Source organism: Galeopterus variegatus, unplaced genomic scaffold (assembly GCF_000696425.1).
Source record: "Galeopterus variegatus unplaced genomic scaffold, G_variegatus-3.0.2 Scaffold699, whole genome shotgun sequence".
Classification (NCBI taxonomy): Eukaryota; Metazoa; Chordata; class Mammalia; order Dermoptera; family Cynocephalidae; genus Galeopterus; species Galeopterus variegatus.
In genome coordinates this window covers 282,067-307,257 of record NW_007726810.1, presented here as the reverse complement: position 1 = coordinate 307,257, position 25,191 = coordinate 282,067, and the positions used below count along the sequence as shown (strand labels likewise).

The window sequence follows — 25,191 nt, the reverse complement described above, 5'->3', positions numbered from 1 at the left end:
ATGCTTTTGTGAGAAAATTTTTAAAAATTCACCAACTGTTTATCCACCTATGTATAATTTAAATACTTTAGCAAAATGCAGAACCTTAAATAAAATGTTTTCTTACTTCAGGAGCAAACATTGTCTCATAGGTAGGATTATACTGAACTTCTTTGACAGCAGGGTCAAGGTGAACTCCAGTTTCCAAATCTTCCTAAAAGAAAACCAAATGAATATTAAAGGTCTGACAAGTGATTAGTTTATTTTGGAAGCCATACTGAAGTCACACCAGCCATTTTTAACACCAATCTTATGATTATTATATTACTACCATATGATTAATAATTCTAATGATCAAAGATTAATAAAAGTAACATATATAATTAGTTTTTAGGTTAAAACATAATGAATTTTTTCCTTTTCAAAATACTGACTTTATTAATTAAAAATTTCTAAATAAGTTAACACTATTCAAAGCCTTAAGTTAATTCAAGAGATTCCCACTCTTCTTTCATATTAACTTAAAAGACCTGATCCTCTAGTTACCAATTCAGAAAAGGCACTCCTTTTTTATTCAGCAAACTGTATTAGACATGTAACGAGATGGCACTTGGTTAGGTACTGCAGAGGAAACAAAAGGAAGTGGCAGAGCCTGAATCTGCTGAATCTAAAACCTGTATCAATGTTTCAACCGTCTTAAATTCATTCCTCAGTTTAATGAACATAAAAATCTCATCTCTACTGGAGAATCACTGGTAGTCTATCTTTTGTACAACTCCACTACTTACAAAAATGATAATTCCTAAATTAGTATCTCTAGCCTAGACCTCTCCCCTGAACTCTAGAGACTTGTATATCCAACCTTCAACTTGATGTCTTTTCTCCAAGGATGTCTAACAGACCTCTCAAACGTAATAGTCAAAAGGGAACTCCTGTTCTCCCCTCCCTCAAAGAATCCTTCCAGCCTTCTCTGTCTAAATTAATTGCAATTCCATCATTACAGTTGCTCAGGTGAAACTCTCCAGTTATCCCTGACTCCTCTCTCTCACACTCTATATCCATTCCATCGGCAAATCTTCTACCTTTTGTATACATCCAGAATTCAACCAATTTGCACGTCCTCTTTCTGTCACCTCAATCCAACTTATTATCTCACATCTGGATTATTATAATAGCCTCTTAACTGGTCTTCCTACTCCCTGCTCTTGCCTGCCCACAGCCTCATTCCACACAAGAGAGATGCGATTCCTTAAAAATATTAGTCAGATTATGTTACTTCTTTGCTCTAACACCGCCCCCCCCCCACTGAATTTCATTACATAGATATTTCACGGCATCAAATACTATGCTACATCCAAAGCAGAACATACTATTCCCCCATGACTCCATTTTCACTAACAGATCAGGCACTGAGTCTTACAGAGTAGTCTACTTCTGCACATTTCTCCAGCAACCCCACTTCCACTCTCCCTTCTCCATATCCCAGCTACCACTGCTCTAGTTCAGGGCTTCATCATATCTTGCCTGGTCTATTATAATACCTCCTTATCTGGTTTAATGTACCCCTGCTTTTTCCATACTAGACTAATTGCTGATTTTTAAAAATAGTAAGCATGCTGATGCTTCCAGTGCTGTTGGCAAAGTTACTGCCTTAGATCTCAGGCATTCCCTTTATTATCTGATAATACGTCATCTTGTTATGTTCCCCGGTACCTTCTTTCCTCCTGCCTCAGAAAAACTACTTTTTTGGTTCACAGTCCTAAGGAATGTTGTACTCTTGATAGTATGTGTAATATATTATTTGTTGCACATAACTTTTACTTATATTTTATATCCTCACTGCCTAGTAAAATGCAGGGAATTCCATATATGTTCAATAAATATTTGTTAAATTGGAAAAAAGCCAAATCCATAGAGAAATTAAGCAGAGTAAGTCTGACTAAAGATCACTTGATTTGGCAATTATGTCACAAAAAACCTTTGCCAGAGCGATTGTGGTAGGGAGGTGGTATATGGAGAGCCAGCTGCAAGGGGCAGAGGTGTAAATGAGGACTTAGAAAAACAAGACAGTAATAATATTTACTCTTTCAAGACACTTCGTGGTAAAAAAAAAAAAAAGAAGAAACGAGGTGTCAGATTGAAGGATTTTCAGGGTAAAATTAAATTTTTTTTTTCTTCTTCCTGGAAGAAATGACTAAGTCAAAGGCTACAAGAAAGGAGACAGCAGTCACATGACAAGAATGAGGGGATAATCAAAGGTATGGTTATCCTGGAAGACGGAAGAGGGCACAGAATCTAGGACAGTTGGAAAATTAGCCCCTGAAAAGAGGAGAGCTCCCTCTGAGATGAAATAGAGATGACAAAGACAAGAATGGGTGATGGGTGAGAGATGTCTGGAAATGCTGGGAGATATTGGGAGTCATAATTGATCTTTTTCTTTGTGTAGTTAGGGTACAGGCATCTTCATAAAGCAAGTACAGCAACTTCAGATTCCTTTATTTATTCAACAAATATTGTGTGCCTGCTATGTGCCAGGCATTATTCTAGGCCCATAGAAACAGACAAAGATACATACCTTTGTGGTTTACATTCTAGTGGGGGAGACAGACAATAACCCATACAACAAGTGAATTATATAGTTTGCTAGAACAGAGTAAGTACTATGAAAAAAAGAATTTAACAACACTAATGTGCCAGCAACAGAGTAAACACATAATTTCATATAATCCTTAAAACGCTTCTATGAGGTAAATAATAGCAAGATTAAGTCACTCACTCCAAGGTACTAATAGAATACACGAGAAAGGGAACAGTTTACAGTAACGACAATGAACAATGTTAAAGAGACCCAACTAGCAACAAACAAACAAATCACTGGCAGAGTAAGCAGCTGCATAAGTCAGGGTTCTTAATTGGAAGCAAGAGAAATCCTCACAGGCTGATTAAACAGCACTGAATCATTATGAGCTTCTCTTAGAATTGCCAGGAAGGGTGGAGAATTAGTTTTGAGGAGGCAGAAATAAAGGGTGAGTATATAGATGGAATCACAATTCACAATCAGTCATATCACAGAACCAATCCTGTGGGGACAGTTTACTACTATGGGACGCCCATTGCTAAACTGCTATGGCTACCCCAAGATGATGCTGTTGAAACCACTGCCTTGAGACACTAGGAAAGCTGGCCACCACTGCCACTTAAAATTCTCTTTCCTCAGTCTTTATGGATTAATTTCAGCTTAGAAAGTTTAGGTGGGTGCATCTGTTTGTTGAGCCTAAGATATAATCCTGGGCCTTCGCTGAAAGGGACCTTGGAGAATGAGAATCTGGGTTTTTAGCTTCTGAAGGTGGGTGATGAAAAGAGATGTTCTTCACATTAAGACTCTTGAGGAAGGCAGTACAAATGCTGGGTCAACTAAAATATAACAAATATATACCACACTAGAATCTTCTCTAGTTAGAGATATTATCTTGCCTAGGGACCAAGAGCAAAACCAGTATCATAAAGTTAAAAGGTTACATACAAATTGCTTAAACTGCATAAAAACTAAGTTGAATGCTTTTTCCTCTTAAAATTAACTCCTAGTGATAAACTGCTTAAAATAACAAAAGGCTAAGCCACATTCATACCCTGCCAATGGATTTTATAGAGTATGGTTGCTAGAACCATTTATAATATGGGTTACTAGCTCTTTCCAATTAAGGGTATTTAAAATAGTCTAAATTTGAATTATTTTGAGCAGAGTATTTCTAAAGAAGACCTACACAAATGAATAGATATAATATTGTCTCCAAATCGATCTATAATTAAATGCTATCTCAAACAAAACCCCACCTGGGCATTAGAGGAACTTTAGAAGTTAATTCTAAACTGTATATAGAAGTACAGGGGCCAAGAATAGCTAAGACATTCTGGAACAACAACAAAAGAAGGGGAGGGGGAAGCTGCCCAAGCAGCCATATTATTAAGAATGTTCGCACCATACATAAAAATTAATTTCAGATGGATTAATGATTTGCATGTGGAAAGCAAAGAGGTAGTGCTTTCAAAAGATAATATGGGAGAATATTTTCATGACTTTGGGTTAAGGATTTCTTAAACAAGAAATAGGAACAATAGTTCTCAAGGGAATAATTTGATAAAACTAGACTAAACAATTCTGTTTATCAAAAAACAGTAAAAAGATAGTGATAAGACAAGACACAAACTGGAAAAGAGTTTTGCAACACACACAATTGACAAAGGATACTATCCAGAATACAAGGGTACTTCAAAAAGCTTGTGGAAAAATTGAATTATAAGATAATACAAATAAATCCTTCTGTGAACTTTTTGAAGACTTCCGTATATAAAGATCTCACACAAATCAAAAGGAAAAAGACAACCCCATAATCGCTTTGAAAAGAAAAAAAAATCAAATCACCAATAACATATGGAAAGATTCCCTTAGTGCTTAGGGAATAATGGATCTACAACACTGCATAAATTTATTCTCTGCCAAAATGCTTGCTATTAGTCACAATACAATTAGTCAAATACAGATGAACGTATTTACATGCTTCACATTGCCTCCCTTGGTCATTTCCCAATTATTTGCAATCATTACGTTTACTATGTATAAGCTTATTTTTCCTTCATATAAGCAAGTGTCGGTTCACAAACCAGTAATGAGCAATGTCCTTTACTCTTTCATCAGAGAAACCAGACCACTGAGTGAACTAGCCCCAGCTCTGCTCCTGATAAACCTCTGGTACCTTATGCAACCTCTCTTCCCAGGTTTCCTTACTTACTAGTGAGTGAACTAAGTGAGCTCTAGCAACACCCCCTCTCCCCCAAGGGCACTGCCCACCCAGCTCTAAAATTCTGATTCCCAACATATATGGTTTTATGAGACTTTCTTTTTCACTTACTCTTTTATTCCATTCTCTTCCCAAATATATATCCCTTAATCTTGTATTCTAGGCATTGGAGATATGAACGAATAGACACAACAATATTGGGGCCCCAGGGTCTCGCAGTCCAGGGGAAAGTGAAAAGTTAATAACAGCAATGTGGCGAGTGTTAACAGCTGAGATATAAAAAAGAGGATAGGTAGACACAGGAGGAAATGTGTACTGAGACTGAAGGATAGTTGAGTTTGGGTGGGGGTGAGAGGCAAGAGGCAAGGGATTTCTAAGTAGAGACTGTGTGGGCAAAATCTTGAGAGGAAAAAAGAAATTTAGGCTTTTGGGGCTCTGTAAAGAGTTCAGCATGGAAGAATGGCAGGCCTCACATGCTCCATAAGGAACTTTGAAAGTATACAGTAGGCAACATGGTGTCTTCGGGCAGCAAAGTGACAAGATAAAATTGGAATTTAGATAGATCATTCCAGGTGCACAGTGGCGAAAAGAATGGGGTATGGAACTGAGAGACAAGAAAGGCAGAAGAGGTTGGAAGGCTATAATTGTCTTAAGACAATGATGAGAATCCGAACTAAATAGTGGCAGCAGAAGAGGAAAGAGATTTGAATTACAATGGATAGGACCCACTACCTGAAAGTAGAGGTTAAGAGAGAAAGAAAAGTCAAGAATAAATCCTGGGAGAAATAAGGAAGATAGGAAGGCTGTACCAGTGAAAATAGAGAAGAAATTGATTTGAGAGAAATTAATGAAGCAGAAGTGTCAGAACCAGATGAATGACTAGCTTCAGGAGCCGAGGAAGAAGGAAAAGGATGTTCTCTTTTCTAGGCTTGGACTAATGATTGGGTTGTAGGGTTATTAATCAAAATAGGAAAAACAGGAGAAATCAATTTTGCAAAAAATAAACTTAATTTTTCAGCACACCGAACTGGAGGTGCCTGCAAGCCATCCTGGGGAAGCTGTTTATTAGGTCTTATGCTAGCAAGGAGTTTAAACTGGAAATAACAAGGATAGCTAACATTTAATGAGTGTTTATCGTGTGCTTGGCACTTTTAAAAGTGCTTTACATGCTTTATAACAATTCTTACAACTCCATGAGATAGGTACTAATGTACCTCCTTTACAGATGAGAAAAAAATTAGGCACAGAGCACTTAAGTAACTTACCCAAGGTCAGCATGTGGGAGGCAGGATTTGAATTCTGGAGTTTTAACTCGAGGGCCTGTGCTAACCTCTTTACATTGTTCAACTGGAACTATCAGAAGTACAGACGGAGGTTGAAGGTATGGGAGAATACATAGAGTGCAGAGAGGACTACGGGCAGAGTCCTGGGAATCACCAATACTAAGAGGCAGGGCAGATGAATAAGGGTACCAGAAGGCTGAGGATAGGCCCATGGAAGCCAAATGGAAAAAAAGTTTCAAGAGGAATTAGTTAACAGTGTAAGTTGATGCAGAGATTTAAGTCAGATGGCAGAACCTGACTACTAGCAGTCCTGGGACATCATCATTCAGGGAGAGTAGTTTCCCAAGAGGCTAGGGCCAGACCGCATTGGGTTGAGGAGAAAATGAGATGAAGTGAAGAGAGCTCCAAAAAGCTGAGCTGTGAAAGGAATAAAGACTAAGAAGGTTGCTGGAGGAGCATCAGTTTGGAGAGTTTTATTTTGTTATAAAGATAGGAGGATTCTAAGCTTTCTTTCATGCCAGATATCCATTAATAAAAAGTAAAATTCATAAACAGCTCACTAAAAACCCGTAAAACACTTCTTAAATTGTAACACTAGACTGGGGAATGTCTTGGGAACACAAAGTAATTTTTGTACACTGCCTCCCCTTTCCACATCTCGAGCTTTTGATCGCCCACATCTGTCTCTACTGGGCCTGCACTACCAATTGGTGGATGCTGTCACCAGCCTTTCCTCAGTTCTTCAAACACACTAAGTTCTTTGCCTTCTCATGTTTGCCCTTGCCTGGAAACTCTTGCCTTAGCTTGCCCAGGGCTCTCATTCTTCAGAGCCACCTTTTCAGAGAGGACTTCCCTGACCAACCTATGGAAATCACACTCCCACTTTATTCTATATTATGGTACTCTAATACCATTTTATTTGGGCACGTTTAATTGGCTGTCTCCTACACTAGAATGTATGCATCATGATGGAAACGGCGTCTAGTTTGTTGGCCTCTGTACCTTCAGTCCTTAGAACAGTTCCTGGCAAAGAACATGTGTTCAATAAATATTTGTTAAATTAACTATATAAACCAATTTCTCCCTTTATCACCCTCTTCCATTGGGATCATGCACGCTGTTTCTTCAATCCACGGCCTTTTTCTCACTGTATTAACACACTTGGATGTAATCACAATAGCTAACATTTATTGCAGTCCCACTAGGTACCAAGCTTTGTGCTATAAGCTTTACTTGTATAGTTTCACTTAATCTTCATATTAATCCTCTCATATAGATAGATACTTTAAAAACTATTTCCATTGTTCAGGTGAAGAAACAGAGGAGGATGTATAACTTGCCCAAGTTCACACAAGTGGTTGGAACCGGTTATCAGAATCTAATTCTTACTTCAAAAACAAAGCCGGCTCACTGCTCAATTCAAGTGAGGGCACATACTGTTTGGGAAGTTCTGATCTAGTTTTATTTATGTTCTGAGATTATAGCTGCTTTATCCAGGCCACGTCCCGATCCACAAACTCACATTTCACCCTCTTCTCCCAGTTGCTTTCTGATGGCAAGAGCGAGGGCAGGGAGCAGTGGAGGACTGGCCCGACCTTCCACCTCTCGGCTTCTCCCAAGTCAGATGCACGTGGGAAGCAGAAGAGATCCAAGGGTTAGCAATTTATCTCTCAGCCCTGAGAAAGAGGTAACCCGGAACCTAACAAGCGACCGGCTAGTTTGGAGCTGACGGCGACAATTCCTGCACCGCATCAGTGGCCAAAACGCTTACCTTAACAGCCACCTCCGGAGCCGAGTCCACCGCCACTGTCAGAGAGGGCTTGGCCGAGGGCGATTTAGTCAAGTGCATAAGGGAGTCGGCGGCTGGCAGCGGACACCGACAGCCCTCACTGTCCGAGTCCGATTCGGAGCCTGAACCCGAACCATAGGAGGCAGCCAGGGATGCAATCGCAGCCGACATGACGGCAACAGCTCCTCTGCGGAGACCAGGCCCGGGCGGAAGAAGCTGCTCCCAGGTCCTGACAGATTGCCATGGAACACATTATGTAGCCTTCTTTGCTAAGAAATCACTTATAACATTTTGAAAAAATAAAAAAATAATGATTGGAATAACTACAATCGAACTGGGCATTTGGAAACACTTATCTAGGGAAACAGAAGGAAGAATAATCCCCTATAACTTCCAGGTCCTAGTTGGTTAGATTAAAGGATACGAAGTCAAACACCTTGGTGCCTCGAGGTCCTACACTCCCGGCATGCAGCGCGGCGGGAAGTGAGAGAAAGCACAATGGGAAGTGTAGTTTGGCGCAAGGGGGCGGGGCGGGGCGGGCAGGCCTCTCTTGGACCCCGCCCCTGAGTGGATGGTTCATTCAATTGGCTATCATCTTCCCTCATTCCCTAGCCCAGCACTGTTCTCTCCGTCCCCCTCCCCCAAACTGAGGATTGGGTAATACCATAGAGCCTCAGGAAAGGGGGGGAAAAGCGATCTTCACCCCCCACTGGTGGGTGAGTGGGCGGAAGCTGAGTTTCCCACCACGGCTGCACTTGGGCAGTGGGGGCTGAAGAGGAAAGTCGGAATCTTAAGTTCGAAGACCTTTGACTGGCCAGAAATAGCTCCTGGGGGAACGAAGGGAAATTAGGTGGAGAGAGTCCCGTCGTCCCCTCTGCTTCTGGCGCGGGTCCCCGCGCCCGGTTGTGGAGCGTCGCGCGCGGGAGGGGGCGGGCGGGGGGCAGCGGCGGCTCGCGGTGTTGTTCGCTCGCGCGTCGAGCACACTGTGGGTCCGGCGACCGGCGGGCGGGCACCCAGGGCGGCGTTCCCGTGGTACGGCGCCTCGGCCGCTGCCCCGAGCAGGTTCAACCCCGGAGCCTGACGCTCCTGTGGGCTCTAGGCGGAGTCCCGGGAGCTGAGGGGGACCGGCGGCAGCCGCCGAAGCATGAGGAAGGGGTAAGGCAAGAGCCCCCCAAGATTTCACGGTGAGCACGAGTCTCCCAGGAATTGTTTTCTTCGGGGGAGGGGATGCTGGGAGAGGAACTCTTCCTCACCGGCCGGAGCACAGAGAGGTGTGTGTGGGTCTCCAGCCCGCAGAGGTTACGCGGATGGATGGGCGCGCCTCCCCCGCGACGGCCCCCACCCCCATTCGCGGGTTTTCCGAGCTCCAGCCGCCCACCCGCCAGTCGGGCTGGGTGGCGAGGGAGACGGCGCGGGCGCGCCAGGGTCTCGGTTGCAGGGACCGCCTTGAGGTTGCTGTGGGCGGACGGACTGCAGGTCTCACCTGAAGTACCACCGCCTGGGCTCGCGTGCCCACCCGCACCCTCGGCCGGCCCGCGTGCCTCCTCGCTCTGGGGGCGGCGGAGAAGCCCGTGCTCGCTCTACTTGCCCGAGGCTCCGTAAAGCGAGCTGGTGCGTTTGCGTGTTTGCGCCGCGCATCTGTGTCTGAAGACATAACGGTGAAGCGAGTGCAGGCATCCCTTTTTTCTTTTGAAGAGGAGGCGAAGCGGTGCCGTCGCTTCTGATGCTTGGTAATGGGGCGGGGGGCCTCGAGCAGAGTTAGGGAGCCGCTCACTCAGCTCTGATGTCGGCAGGACTCGCCCATTGTGCCACCCAGATAATTATTCAACTATGCAGCATCCATTGCACCTTTCCCATTTTTCTTTTCCCCTTGCTACAGCATGCCCCCTAGCTTCGATACTCTGACACCTTCTCTTGCACTTGCGATGATGGACTGGAATAATGATGAAAGGAAAGCATATCCGATCTGATCATTCACAAACTGTCCTATAACCGAGTAATTAATCTGCGGCTAGACTAGGTACTTTAATGCGACTCACTCTAATCCTATCTTTTTCTATAGAAGGAGTGCCTTGGGTTCTATTTTAATTTTTTCCTTTGGTGTTAGAATCATGTATTAGCTAAGTCTTATTTCTGTTCGGTAATTGATATAATTGATTTATTGGTTATTCAATCCGTCTACTGTTCTTAAATTTAATTTGTGATAGGTAACTCTCATTTTTTAAATCGTTGATAGCACTATATGATAATTACAAATGCATTCTCAGTTTGAACTGAGGAACAGTTTATCCCTTTTGCTCTAAGTCTCTGCGTAGAAAAGTATTTTAATTGATATCGAATATTCGAATAAAGTACTTGATATAAAATTTCTCGCTTTGAATAAGAAAAGTTTTGTATTTATTTTTCAGCAGTCATTTTATTACTAATCATAGCCTTCAGTTGAATGAAAGGAAGGATATAATATTTAAGGTGGTATGTTTAACTGTCATATCGATCATTCCCTAATTTATTTGAAATTTATTTTTTATTTATTTCTTTTCTTTGCAGTATTGTATATTTAATTACTTGTTATGGAACTTAAAAATAATTTTCTAACTTCTATCTATAAGGATGGGTGGGCTCCAATTTTGCGTGAACTACCTGAAGATGAAATTATTTTTGAAAACATAAGAAACAACTGTTGGTTACTAAGTTGTTATGTTAAAAACTGTTAACATCTCATTATTTGATAATAAGTGATTACTACTAAAAAAATAAGTGTTTTCTTTTTATTTTTGTAACCCTCCTTCCATCGTTCCTTGTTTAAGCTTGTTGCATTAACTCTTGATAGAACACAATTGCACACAGGCATTGCAGAGGCAGTTTTAAGGTACAGTAATTGTTTTATGGCACTTGGAAGTGGCACACATTTAAGTTGTTGCTGTAGGATTAGTTGCTTGGTTAGAAAATGACCTCGCAGTTTACAAAATGGACACCTTTGTGCCTTGGTTTCCTTTTATGAAAATGAAAATGATACTCATTTATTCCAGTAGGTAGTATGCATAAATTCAGTAAAGATGTTTTAGTGATTTTAAAGCAAATTTAATATTTAAACTGACGAATGATGAATATATTTCAGTGTAAAATACAATAAAAATATTAGGATTTTCCTTGGCACATTAGAATAGCTAATTTACATTGATTTTTGCTTTGGAGAGGTATGGCTCTAAATAGAAGAACGTTTTTCGTATATAAAGGGTTTTTAATAATTGCACACTTAATAGGGATTGTAGTTCGTACCTATATATAGTTATAAATATAGGTACAGTATAAATAGTTCATGTTGATCCAAAATTACATGACTTGGTAAAACAAGTTGAATATTGAATTAAGTTTGTGAAAAATAAAAATCCAGAAAATATTAAGGCCTTTTTCATTAAAAAATTTGCAGGTGACACAATCCAAAATACATAGTTGTCATCATTTGTAAGGTGTGATATGGAGTTACTTTGTTTATTATTCAGGCTTGTAAATACTTATATATTCACAGACAATGTATTAATATTTTTGGGACTATATTTAATTACACATTTTGCTTTCTTTTAGGAATTTAAGGTATTTTTTCCAAGTGCTTAATTTTCATTATCATGGTAGATAGTAGCTTCTGTTTTCCTTATTGAAGGATTAAGTCAGTCAATTTTCATAGCTAAAACTATTAAAAGATTGTATTATTAGAAGTTTTACTAAAATAGTGCTTTGGTTACTTTGTGGGAAAAGTTTATATAAATGTTAAGCCTATTAAAGTATTTTTAAAATTACTATTGTATAGTTTCTCTTTTTGAGAATTATTTTGATTACATTTTATAGTGTTTTCTTAAATGATGAGCTAAAATTTAGTTGTCACTAACACTTGGGTAAATGCAATTAACTCATGGTTTTTCTCATCTCTCTAAGGATAGGAACTGATCTGCGGCTTATTGTCATAAATTCAAAGTTGCTAGCATAGTGTTTAGCAAACAGTAGAAGCTCAATTTTCTTTGTTGAACAAATAAAATGAATGAGTGAAGAATATCCATTGAATTAGTATACTGAGTGAAAATTTTTAAAAGTAGATTTATCAAACAAATTTTAATTAGTGAAACAGCCTTGTCTCAAGAGAAAAGAGAAAAATGTATTTGTACATTCTTTGATATAGTTCCTTTACCCGCACATTTTTTAAAAATTTATTTATTTATTATTGGAACATAGTCGATTGTACATATCTGTGGGGTACAGCATTGAATATCAATATCTGTGTGCAATATGTACTCACGCATTTTTTAACTAGCACTAGATACTGAATAATATATATTTTGGCAACCTGTGAAATGATATTAACAATTTTCTTCTTCTTATAGCTTACTTTGTAGAAATGTACATTAACATTTTTTTGTTTTGTTTTTCCTAAACTGGATGAGTATAGAAATGTGTTTAATTCTTTTTTACTTACTTAAGTTTTCCAGCAAAATATTAATAAAAAGATGTATGTAAATTAAATCCTGTGCTAAATACCTGAGTACTTAATCTTAAAAATAAATGACCCCTGAGGTGGAACTTTTTATGAAATTGAGCATCTTGTCTTTTTAGTTTGTCACATTCAGCTTATAATTCTGAGTCTTTGTGAATTGGTATTTCTAACTTAGAATGGGATTGATTATATTTTAAATGATTTGAAACTTGGAACCTATTTTTTCAGAAACAATGTGCTTAGTGGTTAGATTCACAGACAGTCCACTAAAGCCTGTTTAACCTGAATTATAGGATTATGCTGATAATACTAGAGAATTATAAAATTATATTAGTATTAGTACAGTTGGCCCTCCATTTCTGTGGGTTCCGCATTCATGGATTCAACCAATTGTAGGTTGAAAATGTTCAGGAAAAATGACTGCAAGTGTACCAAACATGTACAAACTTTTTTTCTTGGCATTCTTCCCTAAATAATATAACAACTATTTGCATGCCATTTACACTGTATTAGGTATTATAAATAATCTAGAGATGATTTAAAGTATATAGGAGGATGTGCATAGGTTATATGTAAATATTACACCATTTTATATCAGGGACTTGAGCATCCTCAGATTTTGGTATCCTATGGAGGTCCTGGAACCAATCCCCCACTGATTCCAAGAGATGACTGTGTAAATATTATGTAAAAAATACCTATAATACTGTGTATGGCAATCTTTCTATGGGAAAATTAATTTCAAATCTACCTTGAAATGCAATGAATATGTTCCTCTTGTGTTATACACAATGACGGCATATTCAGGAATTTGCTGACATAATGACAGCATAATGACATCAATGACATAATGACAGTATTATTAGGAATTTGTCTTCTTTTCCCCACTGGACAGGAAGAAAAGGATCTTCCTCAGTTCACTGAGTGGTGTAGCCTTACATCATTTGAGGTAAGAAGTTAGGGCATGAGAGAAATTGGAAGGAGGTAGGGTCTTTTACATGACTTACCTCTCAAGGTCTTTGGTTTTGTCAGTTGTAAAATGAGCAGATTGAAGTAAATTTTTTAGTTTTTTAAAGGAGTTTTTTGTTATAGTTTTTTTTTTGTTTTGTTTGTTCTAATTTTTTTTAAATGATTGCCCAGCACCACAGAATTAAGTAACAGAATTAAGATGATGTCTTTTGTTTCCTTCTTTTTGAGTTTTTTAACTAACATTTATTAGTAAAGTCAAGGTAGATTTTATTCATACTTTGTAGAGAGATCATATCTAGTGAATCTCCAGAGAGGCTTTTGTTTTTGTAAAGGAAAAATATTGGAATTAAGGTTGTGGAGTGTTAGTACAAAGGTAAAAAGATGGAATATAGCCTGGAGATAGGGTTGCTACATAAAGTATGGGGCATCTTGTATTTTTGACAGCCTTAACTGGGATACTGTGGCTCTTTGGTCATGACATGGTATGGAGCTTTGGTGTGAGTGTGGTGGGATTGGAGGCAGATTGAGAAAGTGACTTTATGAATTCCTTCAGGACAGTTTTGTTGTTGTTTGGTTGGTTGTTTTGTTTTACCTCACTTCATTTTTGTGTTCCCCGTGCCTGTTCTTTAGTTTAAACTAAATGGATTTTGAGTGAATGCAATTACTACAGAATAGCAGGTAAGTCATTCTCTTAGGAGGGTGGATCAGGGTGTTGTGAGAAAAGGGGTCATGAAGCACAGCTATGTTTGTCATATACATTGGAGTATTTTGTAGGTTTTTAATTAACTTTTTATTTGAGGGTTAGTAATATTCAAGAATAACATGTAACATGGTATCTTAATAGGGAGGGAAGTAACGTTGCATGCTTGCTATATGTGCAAGTCACTGTATAGGTACTGTTACATTTATTATCTTATTTAATTGATGTCATTGTTCTATGAGGATTTTATGGAAGGAGATTAACTGAATTGAACAAGTTGTTTATTCTGCCTAGCAGAAGCCCAGGTTCTCTGGGAACTACTTTCTATCCCCTTTTCTCTGATAAGTTACTGTTGAAGCAGTCATTTTAATAACTTGATAACAGCAATTCTTTCTACCTGCTTCCTTCCCCTTTCTTGTAATTGGTTAATCTAGTTTAGCACCTGCCCGGAGCTAAACCAATTATTCATTCTGCACGTAATTAGTGAGTGCCAACTAGGTGCTGAAAGGATAGTTCTCTATGCTTTTGGAGTTAACATTGTAGTAAGAGATGAATACTGAACAAATACACACAACTTATAATTAGAAATCGTGGTGAATGCTTTAGAGGAAAAGAAGAGGGAACCTAATTTACATTGGGAATCAGGGAGGGCTTCTGGAGGCAAGTTTAGTAGAAGTTAGCTAGGTGGAAAAGGAAGAGAATGCAAAGAACACATGTGAAAGAATTTTGAGGTGGGAAAGAGCTTGTTAGATTTGGAACTAAAAAAAGGCCAAAGTAGATAAAGCTTAGTGAGTAAGAGGGATTGTGATTTGATATGAGGTTGTGGAGGTAAACAGGAGCCAGACTAAGGCTTGGTTCAACAAGACTTATGGATTTTATTTAAAGTCTATTTGGGAAACTCATGAAGAGTTTTAATCAGATTAATGACTAGATCAGATATGTCTTTTATAAAGATCACTTTGGCTTGCAGGGAGTGAGGGAGACCAGTCACAATTATGTCCATTTCTGTAGTTTATTGGCCCAGTTCTAGATACCTGCACTAAGTCAGGTCACTCAGAGCTTTTACTGGGTCCTAAGTGCCCAGAGTTTGAATGATTTGTTTTCTCTCCAGTTTCTGAAGCTGTGAGATATAAACTCAAATTGTTAATGGCCTTGTTTCTTGCCATGTGAACTAGATGAGCAGGGGCATCTAGAACAAAGAGTGTGAAGAGAAGCAGATGCATAAAGAGTCCCGACTGCATTGAAGTGCCTTTGTCCATGGTCCTGAGTTTGGGTTTCAAGAGACCCCCCTAATGTGTTATAAGTCCTCCTTTTTGCATAAACTAGTTGGGATTGTACTGCTGATACTTGTCAATCAACCAAGTCCTCTCATAGATTAGGCAATTTGTACAAGGTCATCACATAACTAGTAAGAGTGGAGATGGAATTTGAACCCAGATATGTGTGATTTCAAAGTCTTATTTTTCCCTACTGTGCTATGCTGTCAAAATACCATTTCTTAAGTTAATGGTCCTAAGGGAATTCTAAGGAGGTGGATTTTGGATGTGGTGACTTCTATTGGATGATGATTGCAGCAAAGCTTTTTTTGATGTCTTTAACAGTAGTCTAGCTTTTTGCCATTCTTTTCTCCTGAGTAACAGTTACCCAGGCCTACTTCAATAAGTTAATGTTGCTATATTGACTAACTTATTTGAAAAGAAGATGAAAAAGCTTATGTGTCAGGGCTTGGATTAACCTGTTTGATTCCTCTACCAAAAAACATAAAGTCTGTTTTGTTTTCACATTATGCTACAAAAGGAAGCTTTTTCATTTTTCAGTCTTTTTAATAGAGACATCTGTTGTCTTATATTTGTATTTTTTGGGTAAATTTTTATAAAGTAATATACTAGAGGTTATGCCAGAGAATTGTGGATAGATTAAGCAAAAAGGGAGGAACAGGTAAAGCGTTTTGTATTTTAGTCGAGGATGAAGTCTAGCACCCATTTTTTTAAACCAAAATAAAAGCTCTGTTTGATACATCATGATACACAACTAGAAGTTTTTCAGTTTTGTTGATATTTTTAAAGAACCCTCTTTTGGTTTTACTGATTTCCTGTTTTCAATTGCATTGATTTTTGCCTTAATTTTGTTTATTAGTTTTTCTCTTCTGCTTGTTTTAGGCATTCATCGTTCTTCTTTTTCTAAGTTCCTGAAGTGGAAGCTTAGATTATTGATTTTAGATCCTTCTTTTTTTAGTATGTGTGGTCAGTGCTATAAATTTTCCTCTAAGCACTGCTTTTGGTGCATTCCATAGATTTTGATAATTTGTATTTTCATTTTCATTTAATTCAAAATATTTAAAAATTTCTCTTGAGACTTTGGATCATATGTTATTTAAAAGTATGGTGGTTAATCTTCAAGTATTTGGGGATTTTCCATTTATCTTTCTGCTATTGCTTTCTAGTTTAATTCCATTTTGGTCTGAGAACATACATTGTATGATTTCTTTTTTTTTTTTTTTTTCCTTTTTGTCTTTTTTACTGACCGGTAATGGGATCGCAACCCTCGGTGTTGCGCCCGTACTGGGGACCGGCAACGGGATCGCAACCCTCGGTGTTGCACCCGCCCTGCGCTCAGCCAGTGAGCGGGAACCGGTCTCCACATGGGATCCGAACCCTCGGCGGGAGCGCCGCCGCGCTCCCAAGCGGTGCACTCTCCAGTGCGCCACCGGGCTGGCCCTACATTGTATGATTTCTATTCTTTTAAATTTTTTCAGGTGTGTTTATGGCCCAGAATGTGGTCTGTCTTGGTGTATGGTCCATGTGAGCTTGAGAAGGATATATATTCTGCCGTTGTTAAGTGAAGTACTATATAAATGTCAATTAGATCCAGTTGATTGATGGTGTTATATAGTTCAACTGTATCCTTACTGATTTTCTACCTTTTAGATCGGATCTAGATGGTGAATAGCCTACTACACATCTAGTCTATGTGGTATAGCCTGTTGTTCCTAGGCTACAAACTTGTTTAGTATGTTACTGTACTGAATACTATATGCAGTTGTAACACAATCGTAAGTATTTGTGTTTCTAAACATACCTAAACATAGAAAAGGTACAGTAAAAATATGATATTGTAATCTTATGGGACCACTTACTTATATGCAGTCCTTGTTGACTGAAATGTTATGTGATATGTGACTGCAATTCTTATCCTTATCCCTCTGTAGGTAAAGTGGTTTCTCTTTGGCTTATTTCAAGATTTTCTTTGTCTTTGGTTTTCTGCAGTTTGTATATCATATGCCTAGTTTTTAGTGTTCTGGTGTGTATCTTGCTTTGTGTTCTCTGAACTTCATGTATTTGTCATTTGTTTTCTGTTGTTAATTTTGGAAAAATTTTGAGCACTTGTATGTGCTAGGCACTGTACTAGGCATCTTAGATGATGTAATCCTCACAACAGCACTGCGAAGAGGTATAATTCTCATTTTTTGAGGTGGAAACTTAGTCTTAAGTATAGACTACTACCATATAGACTACTACATATACTGTATACTATATAGCATATAGTCTATATACTATATAGACTATTAAAGAATTTTTTTTACAACAGTAGCTAAAATTTAACTGCTTTATGCTTACTCTTGACTCAAGCACCCTCTAGATGTAGGGAAAAAATGGAATTATTCTGATTATATACTATATAGCATATAGTCTATATACTATATAGACTATTAAAGAATTTTTTTTACAACAGTAGCTAAAATTTAACTGCCTTATGCTTACTCTTGACTCAAGCACCCTCTAGATGTAGGGAAAAAATGGAATTATTCTGATTTACTTGTTAAGTAGCAGTACTTGGAGGCGAGCGTTAGGGATTGGTTCCAGAGTTTAAGCCATGTGCAGCATACCAAATTAGAGTACCATCAAAGGAGCTGAATAAATTGTATCTTCTTTATGAGAATGCAACTATTTTACCAACAATTTGCACACAATCAAAAGTTGACTGAACTGATTCATAGAGAATTCAGTACTTTGCTTTAATTTAAAGGTGATCTCAAATCCTGAGTAATTTGGTGCTGTTTCTAGAAATAGAGAAGTCTAAGGAATGAGTAAGTTTCCTTTTTGGGGAGAGTGGGGAGTCATGGATGATGAATTTGATTGGTGCTATGTTGAATTTAAGTTAGTAAGCTGTCTGGCAGACTGAGAGCTCAGGACTAACTATTGTCAGGGGTGTTAGGATTGTTTGTATAAGTTTGTGTAAGTGATTTAGAGGTGATAGTTCAAGATCTGGGAATAGATGGATTTATGAAGAGGAGAGGGTGTAGAAAGAACTGGGGTATAACAAAACTGTTGACTCGACATGTATTTAGAGATTGGGAAGAAAAAGAAGAAACAGAAGAAGATGCTGAAGGTGTGATCAGAGAGGATATAATGTGTTGCCTTTTGATATGACTCTTCTCTTGGGACCAGGGGGAAGGCCTTGTGGTCTGGGCAGATCTTTTCTGAAGAGGAATCTGAATTGTTAATGAGTAGGAAGGGGAGCAAAGCCAAAAGTATGTTGATGGTTTTGAGAACAGGAGTGAAACGATTGCAGGAAGTTGGTAAGGATAAAGAAGTTTTATAATCATGAGAAAATGAAGGGATAGGACAGAATATTTAGGTCAGAAAGGGACATTTCAGACATAGAGATCTTGGAGGTAGAACAGTTTAAGAATCTGTTCACAGACACTTGATGTGCTTGGTAGTAGAAGGGAAGGTGCTACTCTTCAAACCTCAGGACTGGAAGTACTGGCAGTGGAGCTCTCGAGAGATAGGGTACACTTTGAAAAGCCTTGTTCTAGTCTATATGTTCCTGACACTTGCTCTGGGGTTGGCAAGTAGATTAAGCCACATCATTTGAGGTGGGAATCTTGGAGAGTTGAAAGGGATCAGGGGTCATGCAATAGTATTGATTGCTCTTATTATAAATGTATTCTCCTTGCTTGCAAAAGTAAGTCTTTTTCATTCTGATAGAGGCAGTCAACAACTGTGTATCACATATATAGTAGATCAGTGTTAATATAAAAATCATCATTTTTCATTGTCACAAAAGGAAATGAAATACAGCATGTCTCTTAACAAATTTGTACATAAAGAACTTCATTTTTGTCATTAGCATTAAAAAGGAAATGTAAATTTCTTTTTTGTAATGCTGTACAAGCACAGAAAGATGACATTAATAAGCTGTTATCAGTTGAACATGAATTTTAATATGTGTTTCTTGTAGTAGGGATAGATTTATGAATTCTCCAACTAATTTTAAATTCATTAAGTTTGTTCATTAAATGTCTGTTATGTGAGAGGTCATGTTAGGAGCAGAAACTGCTGGCTAAAATAGTATTTACTTTACTATTCTTATGAAATGTTCTTTAGGGTAAAAGAGATGATTGTTATAAGAGGGCTTTTGAAACAAGTCTATATTAATGTAAGGTGCTGCTGTTCAGTTTGAAGCCCATGGGACTAGGACCATAGACAGGGCCATGATTTACATTTTTTATGAAATATTCAGCATGATTTAAATCTTTCTAGGGTAATTAATGACTAGAGTATATGATGCATATTTGTTTTGATTTTCATCAATTTAGCTTTATTATTTTAAATTTTTAAGTGACTCCCTACACCAGTAATATTGAATTTAAACTAAAGAAAGGTGGTGATGATTTATTGAAAATTAAGTCAGTTATTGTATTTTTTTGTTTCTGTTTGAATGTTTTTCATTTGCAGTTGCCTTGCCAAATAATAGTAGAATTATCTATAATTGACTTTATTTGAGGATGACAGTGAAGCAAATAAATTTTTTATTAGATGTAGGTGTATCTCACCTTAAGAATACTTAATTTGTGATCACTAGTGGATTGAGTATAGATAAAAATAAGAGAAAATGTCCAAGAACTAAGTCTTGGAGTACTCAGATATTTAGAGGTACAGAAGATAAAGAGCAGGATGTCCAAGGCAAGGAGAGTGAGAAGGAGCTAGAAGGAAAGCCACAAATTTGAGGTGTTCTAGAAGCCAAATTAAGAAAGTGTTTCAAGGCGTGAACAACTGCATCAGATGCTGATAGGCTGAGTAAGAACAGGCCTGCCATTGGCTATAGGAGATAACTGACCTTGGTGAGATGGTTTGGTACAATGCTGGGAATGAAAGCCTGAATGGGACAGATTTAAGTGAGAATTGGAGGAGAAAAATGAGATAACTCATTCAGTGAATTTTGCCACAAAAGAGAACAGAGAAATTAGGGAAGGAGGTGAGGGAGAAGTGTGACCAAAAGAAGTTTTTTGTTGTTGCTTTGTTTTTTTAAGAAAGGTGAAATTGTAACACGTGTTTCTGCTGATGGCAGTGATCCAGTAGAGGGAAAAATGATGATGCAGAAGAAAGGGAGGTTAATTAATCCTTATTGCTTAAATAGGCCTGGAATTTTGCCAACATGTGAAATGGTTTCTGTGGAAAATTTTTGACTCTGACATAGGCAAATTACAATTGCCTAATACCCCAACTCACCTACTGTTTTAAAGTTGTGGATTATTTTTAGTGATGATGTGGTTGTTAATAAAGTCACACAGTTATCTGTTTTCCATTGTGATAACTACATTTATTGTCAAGTCAGGGATAGTGTTGTAATATGTTGACAGAAGATGGTAAAGCTCTCTGGTCTACTTGAGCTTGCCTGAATTTGCTTCAGTCTATTAGTGTCCAAGATTTTTTGCTTGCATATTTCCAGAAAGATTTTTGAAAAACTGTACTGTATCCTCTGAGACATTTTAAAGTTGATATCTGATATTACTAAGTTTAAATCATTTATTTTTAATAGGTAGTAGAAAATAATAAGTATTATTTATAATATATATAAATATATATATTTATTACATATAATAATAAGCATTTGTAGTATATGAGCATTATCTGTAGTTGGAGTAAATATTTAATGCTATTTGATTAAATGAATTTTTGAGAGCTTTATTGAAATGTAATTAACATATAATAAACTGTACAGTTGAATAAATTTTGACTTATGGATGCACTGAGGAGTCCATCATGATTGTCAAGATAATGAACCCCCCAAAGTTTCCTACTTCCTCTTTGTAATCCCTGTGTCCTACCTCTCCCTACTACTTCTGCCAACCTCAACCTCTTCCCTTAGCAACAACTAATCTGCTTTCTGTCACTATGTTTGCATTTTCCAAAACTTTATATGAATGGAACCATATAGTATATACCCTTTTTTGTTTGGGTTCTTTCACTCAACATAATGATCTTAGAATTCATCCATGTGGTTACATCCATCATTAGTTCATTTTATTGCTAAATAGTATTTCATTGTATAAATACTATTCCAATGGGTAACAATTTGTTATCCAATCATTTATTAATGGACATTTGAGTTATTTTCAGGTTCTGGCTATTACCAATACAGCTACTGTGGGCATTCATGGACCAGTCATTTTTTGGACATATGCTTTCATGTCTCCTGAGTAAACACCTGGAAATAGAATGGTTGGATCATATGCTGGACATATGTGTTTAACTTTATAAGAAACTACCAAACTGTTTTTCAAAGTGATTGCATCATTTTACATTTCCATAGGCAATGTATGAGTTCAGTTGCTCCACATCCTTACTATTCTAATTTTATCTATTCTAATAGATGTATAGTGGTATCTCATTATGGCTTTAATTTGCATTTCCCTAATGACTAATGATTTTGACCATTTGTTCATCCCTGTCACCCCCAACATAAGGACTTACACATAGTAGATGCAAAAAAAAAATTATTGAGTTTAAGTTTCTGTATACACCGTGGGGAGTATAAAATTGTGGGAGACCTGGTAACTGCCTAAATCATCTCAGTTCCTAGTGAGGGAGAGAAGACATGTATTGACTCATGATGAGGCACTATAATGTACGTGATATACAGATAGTACAAGAGAAGGGCTGAAGTAATATGTGAAAGTTCCATTAAAGAGATAACTTTTTAGCTGTAACAATGACTACCATTTGTACTGGGCCTAATGTACTAGGCTCTTAATGTGTATTATTAAATTCCCGCAAAAAATGTTGTGATGAAACAAATGTTCAGAATTGTTATATAACACTCAATCCTAAAGGTAAATAGATTGATGTTGGGTTCTTTCTAGGAATAGAGAATGACATGTACATAAGTTTGGGATTGGATAGTAGGCACAGAATATGTTCAGAAAATTAGATCTCTTTAAGAGTATATATACATAATACTGTAGTCAATCTAGGATATAGTTATTTGTTGAATAAAATGTTAACCATTAGTCTCCCTAAAAATATAAACCAACACATTAAAAAAGAATGATACAACATTCACAATTTGTTGAACTTTCAAAAGGAGAGAACAGAACTGAGTCCACCAGAGGTGGGAAGCAAGAAATTGGCAAAGAGCCGCAAAAATGATTTCATTGTGTAATGTCGAATATACTAATTATCTTGATTGGAGCATCACTTGTTGCACACAGGTATTGATCTTCAGTGCTGTACCCCAGAGATATGTACAATCATGTTTCATTAAAAAAAAAAAAAAGAAATCTCTGTTCTTTATAAATTACTGTTTCAGGTCTTCTGTTATATAAGCAGCACAAAACAGACTAAGACAAGTTGTTTCTTTTTTTTTTTTTTTCGTGACCGTCAAGGGATCGCAACCCTCAGTGTCGCGCCCGTACTGGACCGGGACCGGCCCCGTTATCGCAACCCTCGGTGTTGCTCCCGCCCCTCGCTCAGCCACTGAGTGGCCGGTCTGTATGTGGGATCCGAACCCTCGGCGAGAGTGCCACCGCACTTCCCAATGGCGCACTACAGCAGTGCGCCACCGGGCCGGCCCTAAGACAAGTTATTTCTGAATACCATTGTGAAAACACCTAATTTGATACTAACTACTATTCAATTTAACTTTTAAATTAGTAAACTACCTAAATTTAGTTCATTATACTAATTTACATGCCATATAGGCATGTTTTCTGCTTTAAAACAATTGACCTTAGGAATTCCCTCTTTACTGCCTGGAAACAACCTTTATTAAAGTTTTTGTTTCAACACAATTACTGCTTTTATGCCAGAAATAGAGTGTAATTCTGTCTTTGGAACTATACTGTACTGTGTTTAGAAATTAATGCATAAGTTCTATTTCTATATATTTCAACAGCCTGATGTTTAACCTGAGGAATGCCCTTGTGGAGAAATAGAAGAGATGAGAAAAACCTTTTGTGAAAAGTCACACTAGCAGTGATATGATTATACCTGTTTCTGCATACCAAACTCCTCTCCTAGATACTCCAGACGCATAGGAACTAGGTATTTTTGTCAGACAATTAATTATCTAAGGTGATAACAGCAGGTACTTATTTTAGGTCATACATTTTATTTTTTATTTTTTCTATTTTTAAAAATTAAATTAAATTAAATCTTGCTTCTGAAAATACGTTGTACTTGATTTTCATGCCCCTTTACCTGTTCCTCTCCACCCCCGCCCTGCCCCTCCCATCGTGCACTTGGCTTAGTTTGAGGAATTTTTGTGGTTATTCTGCCTTCTTTCCCCCACCCTTTATTTGTTTGTATGTTTATTTATTTATTAATTTTTAGCTCCGACAAATAAATGAGAACATGTGGTATTTCTCTTTCTGTGCCTGTCTTGTTTCACTTAATATAATTTTCCCTAAGTCCATCCATGTTATTGCAAATGGTAGTATTTTGTTCTTTTTTATAGCAGAGTAGTATACCATTGTGTAGATGTACCACAGTTTCTTTATCCACTCATCAGATGATGGACATTTCAGCTGGTTCCAGCTCTTGGCTATTGTATATAGAGCTGCAATAAACATTGGAGTACAGGTATCCCTTCAGCATGATGATTTCCATTCTTCTGGATTTATTCCCAGCAGTGGGATTGGGTCAAATGGTAGATCTATCTGTAATTGTTTGAGGAATCTCCATATCGTTTTCCATAAAGGCTGCACCATTTTGCAGCCCCACCAACAGTGGATGAGAGTTCCTTTTTCTCTGCAACCTCTCCAGCACTTATTGTTCTTAGTCTTTTGGATGTTAGCTATCCTGACTGGAGTGAGATGGTATCTCAGTGTGGTTTTGATTTGCATTTCCCGGATGTTGAGTGATATTGAGCACATTTTCATGTGTCTGTTGGCCTTCGTATATCTTCCTTTAAGAAATGTCTGTTCAGCTCCTTTGCCCATTTTTTAACTGGGTTATTTGGTTTTTTTGCTGTAAAGTTGTTTGAGTTCCTTGTATATTCTGGATATTAATCCTTTGTCACGTATATATTTAGCAAATATTTTCTCCCACTCCGTTGGTTGTTTTTTTACTCTGTTGTTTGTTTCTCTTGCTGTGCAGAAGCTTTTTAGTTTGATATAATCCCATTTCTTTATTTTACCTTTAGTTGCCCATGCTTTTTGGACTTATTCATGAATTCTGTACACACTCCTATTTCCTGGAGTGTTTTTCCTATGTTTTCTTTTAAGAAGTTTTATTGTTTCAGGGTGTATATTTAATTATTTAATCCATTTTGAGTTGATTTTGGTATATCGTGAAAGATACAGGTCTAGTTTCATTCTTCTACATATGATTATCCAGTTTTCCCAGCACCATTTGTTGAAAAGGCAGTCTCTTCCCCAGTATGTAGACTTGCTGCTTTTGTCAAAGATCCATTGGCTGTAGGCATATGGGTTAATTTCTGGGTTTTCTATTCTGTTCCATTGATCTGTGTGTCTGTTTTTATGCCAGTACTATGCTGTTTTGGTTATTATAGCTTTGTAATATAAAGTCAGATAGTGTTATGCCACCAACTTTATTTTTTTTGCTCAGGATTGCTTTAGCTGTGTGTGGTCTTTTGTTGTTCCATATAAATGTCTGGATAGCTTTTTCCATCTCAGAGAAAAATGTCATTGGAATTTTGATGGGGATTGCATTGAATTTGTAGATCACTTTGGGTAATATGGACATTTTCACAATGTTGATTCTTCCAATCCAAGAGCATGGGATATCTTTCCATCTTCTTTTGTCCTCTTTAATTTCTCTCAACAGTGGTTTGTAGTTCTCTTCATAGAGATTTTTCACATCCTTGGTCAGCTTTATTCTTAAGAATTTTTTTTTTTTTGGTGCATATTGTAAATGGGCTAGCTTTCTTGATTTCTTTTT

General features: G+C 37.6%; 2 protein-coding genes across 2 annotated transcripts in view; one reads left to right on the top strand and one right to left on the bottom strand.

The window, feature by feature from the left end:
- The window catches only part of CDC40 (cell division cycle 40), a 36,081-nt gene extending 27,927 nt beyond the window's left edge, over positions 1-8,154 (bottom strand). Inside the window, exons 1-2 of the mRNA XM_008571527.1 lie at positions 7,833-8,154; positions 107-193 (exon numbers count right to left, since the gene is read on the bottom strand). Of these exons, the coding sequence (XP_008569749.1) occupies positions 107-193; positions 7,833-8,021 (276 nt within the window). The 5' untranslated portion in view covers positions 8,022-8,154. The remainder of the gene's footprint in view (positions 1-106; positions 194-7,832) is intronic.
- Positions 8,155-9,627: 1,473 nt separating this feature from the next.
- The window catches only part of WASF1 (WAS protein family, member 1), a 108,239-nt gene continuing 92,675 nt past the window's right edge, over positions 9,628-25,191 (top strand). The window contains exon 1 of the mRNA XM_008571526.1: positions 9,628-9,870. The gene's annotated coding sequence lies outside the window, so the exon portion shown is untranslated. The remainder of the gene's footprint in view (positions 9,871-25,191) is intronic.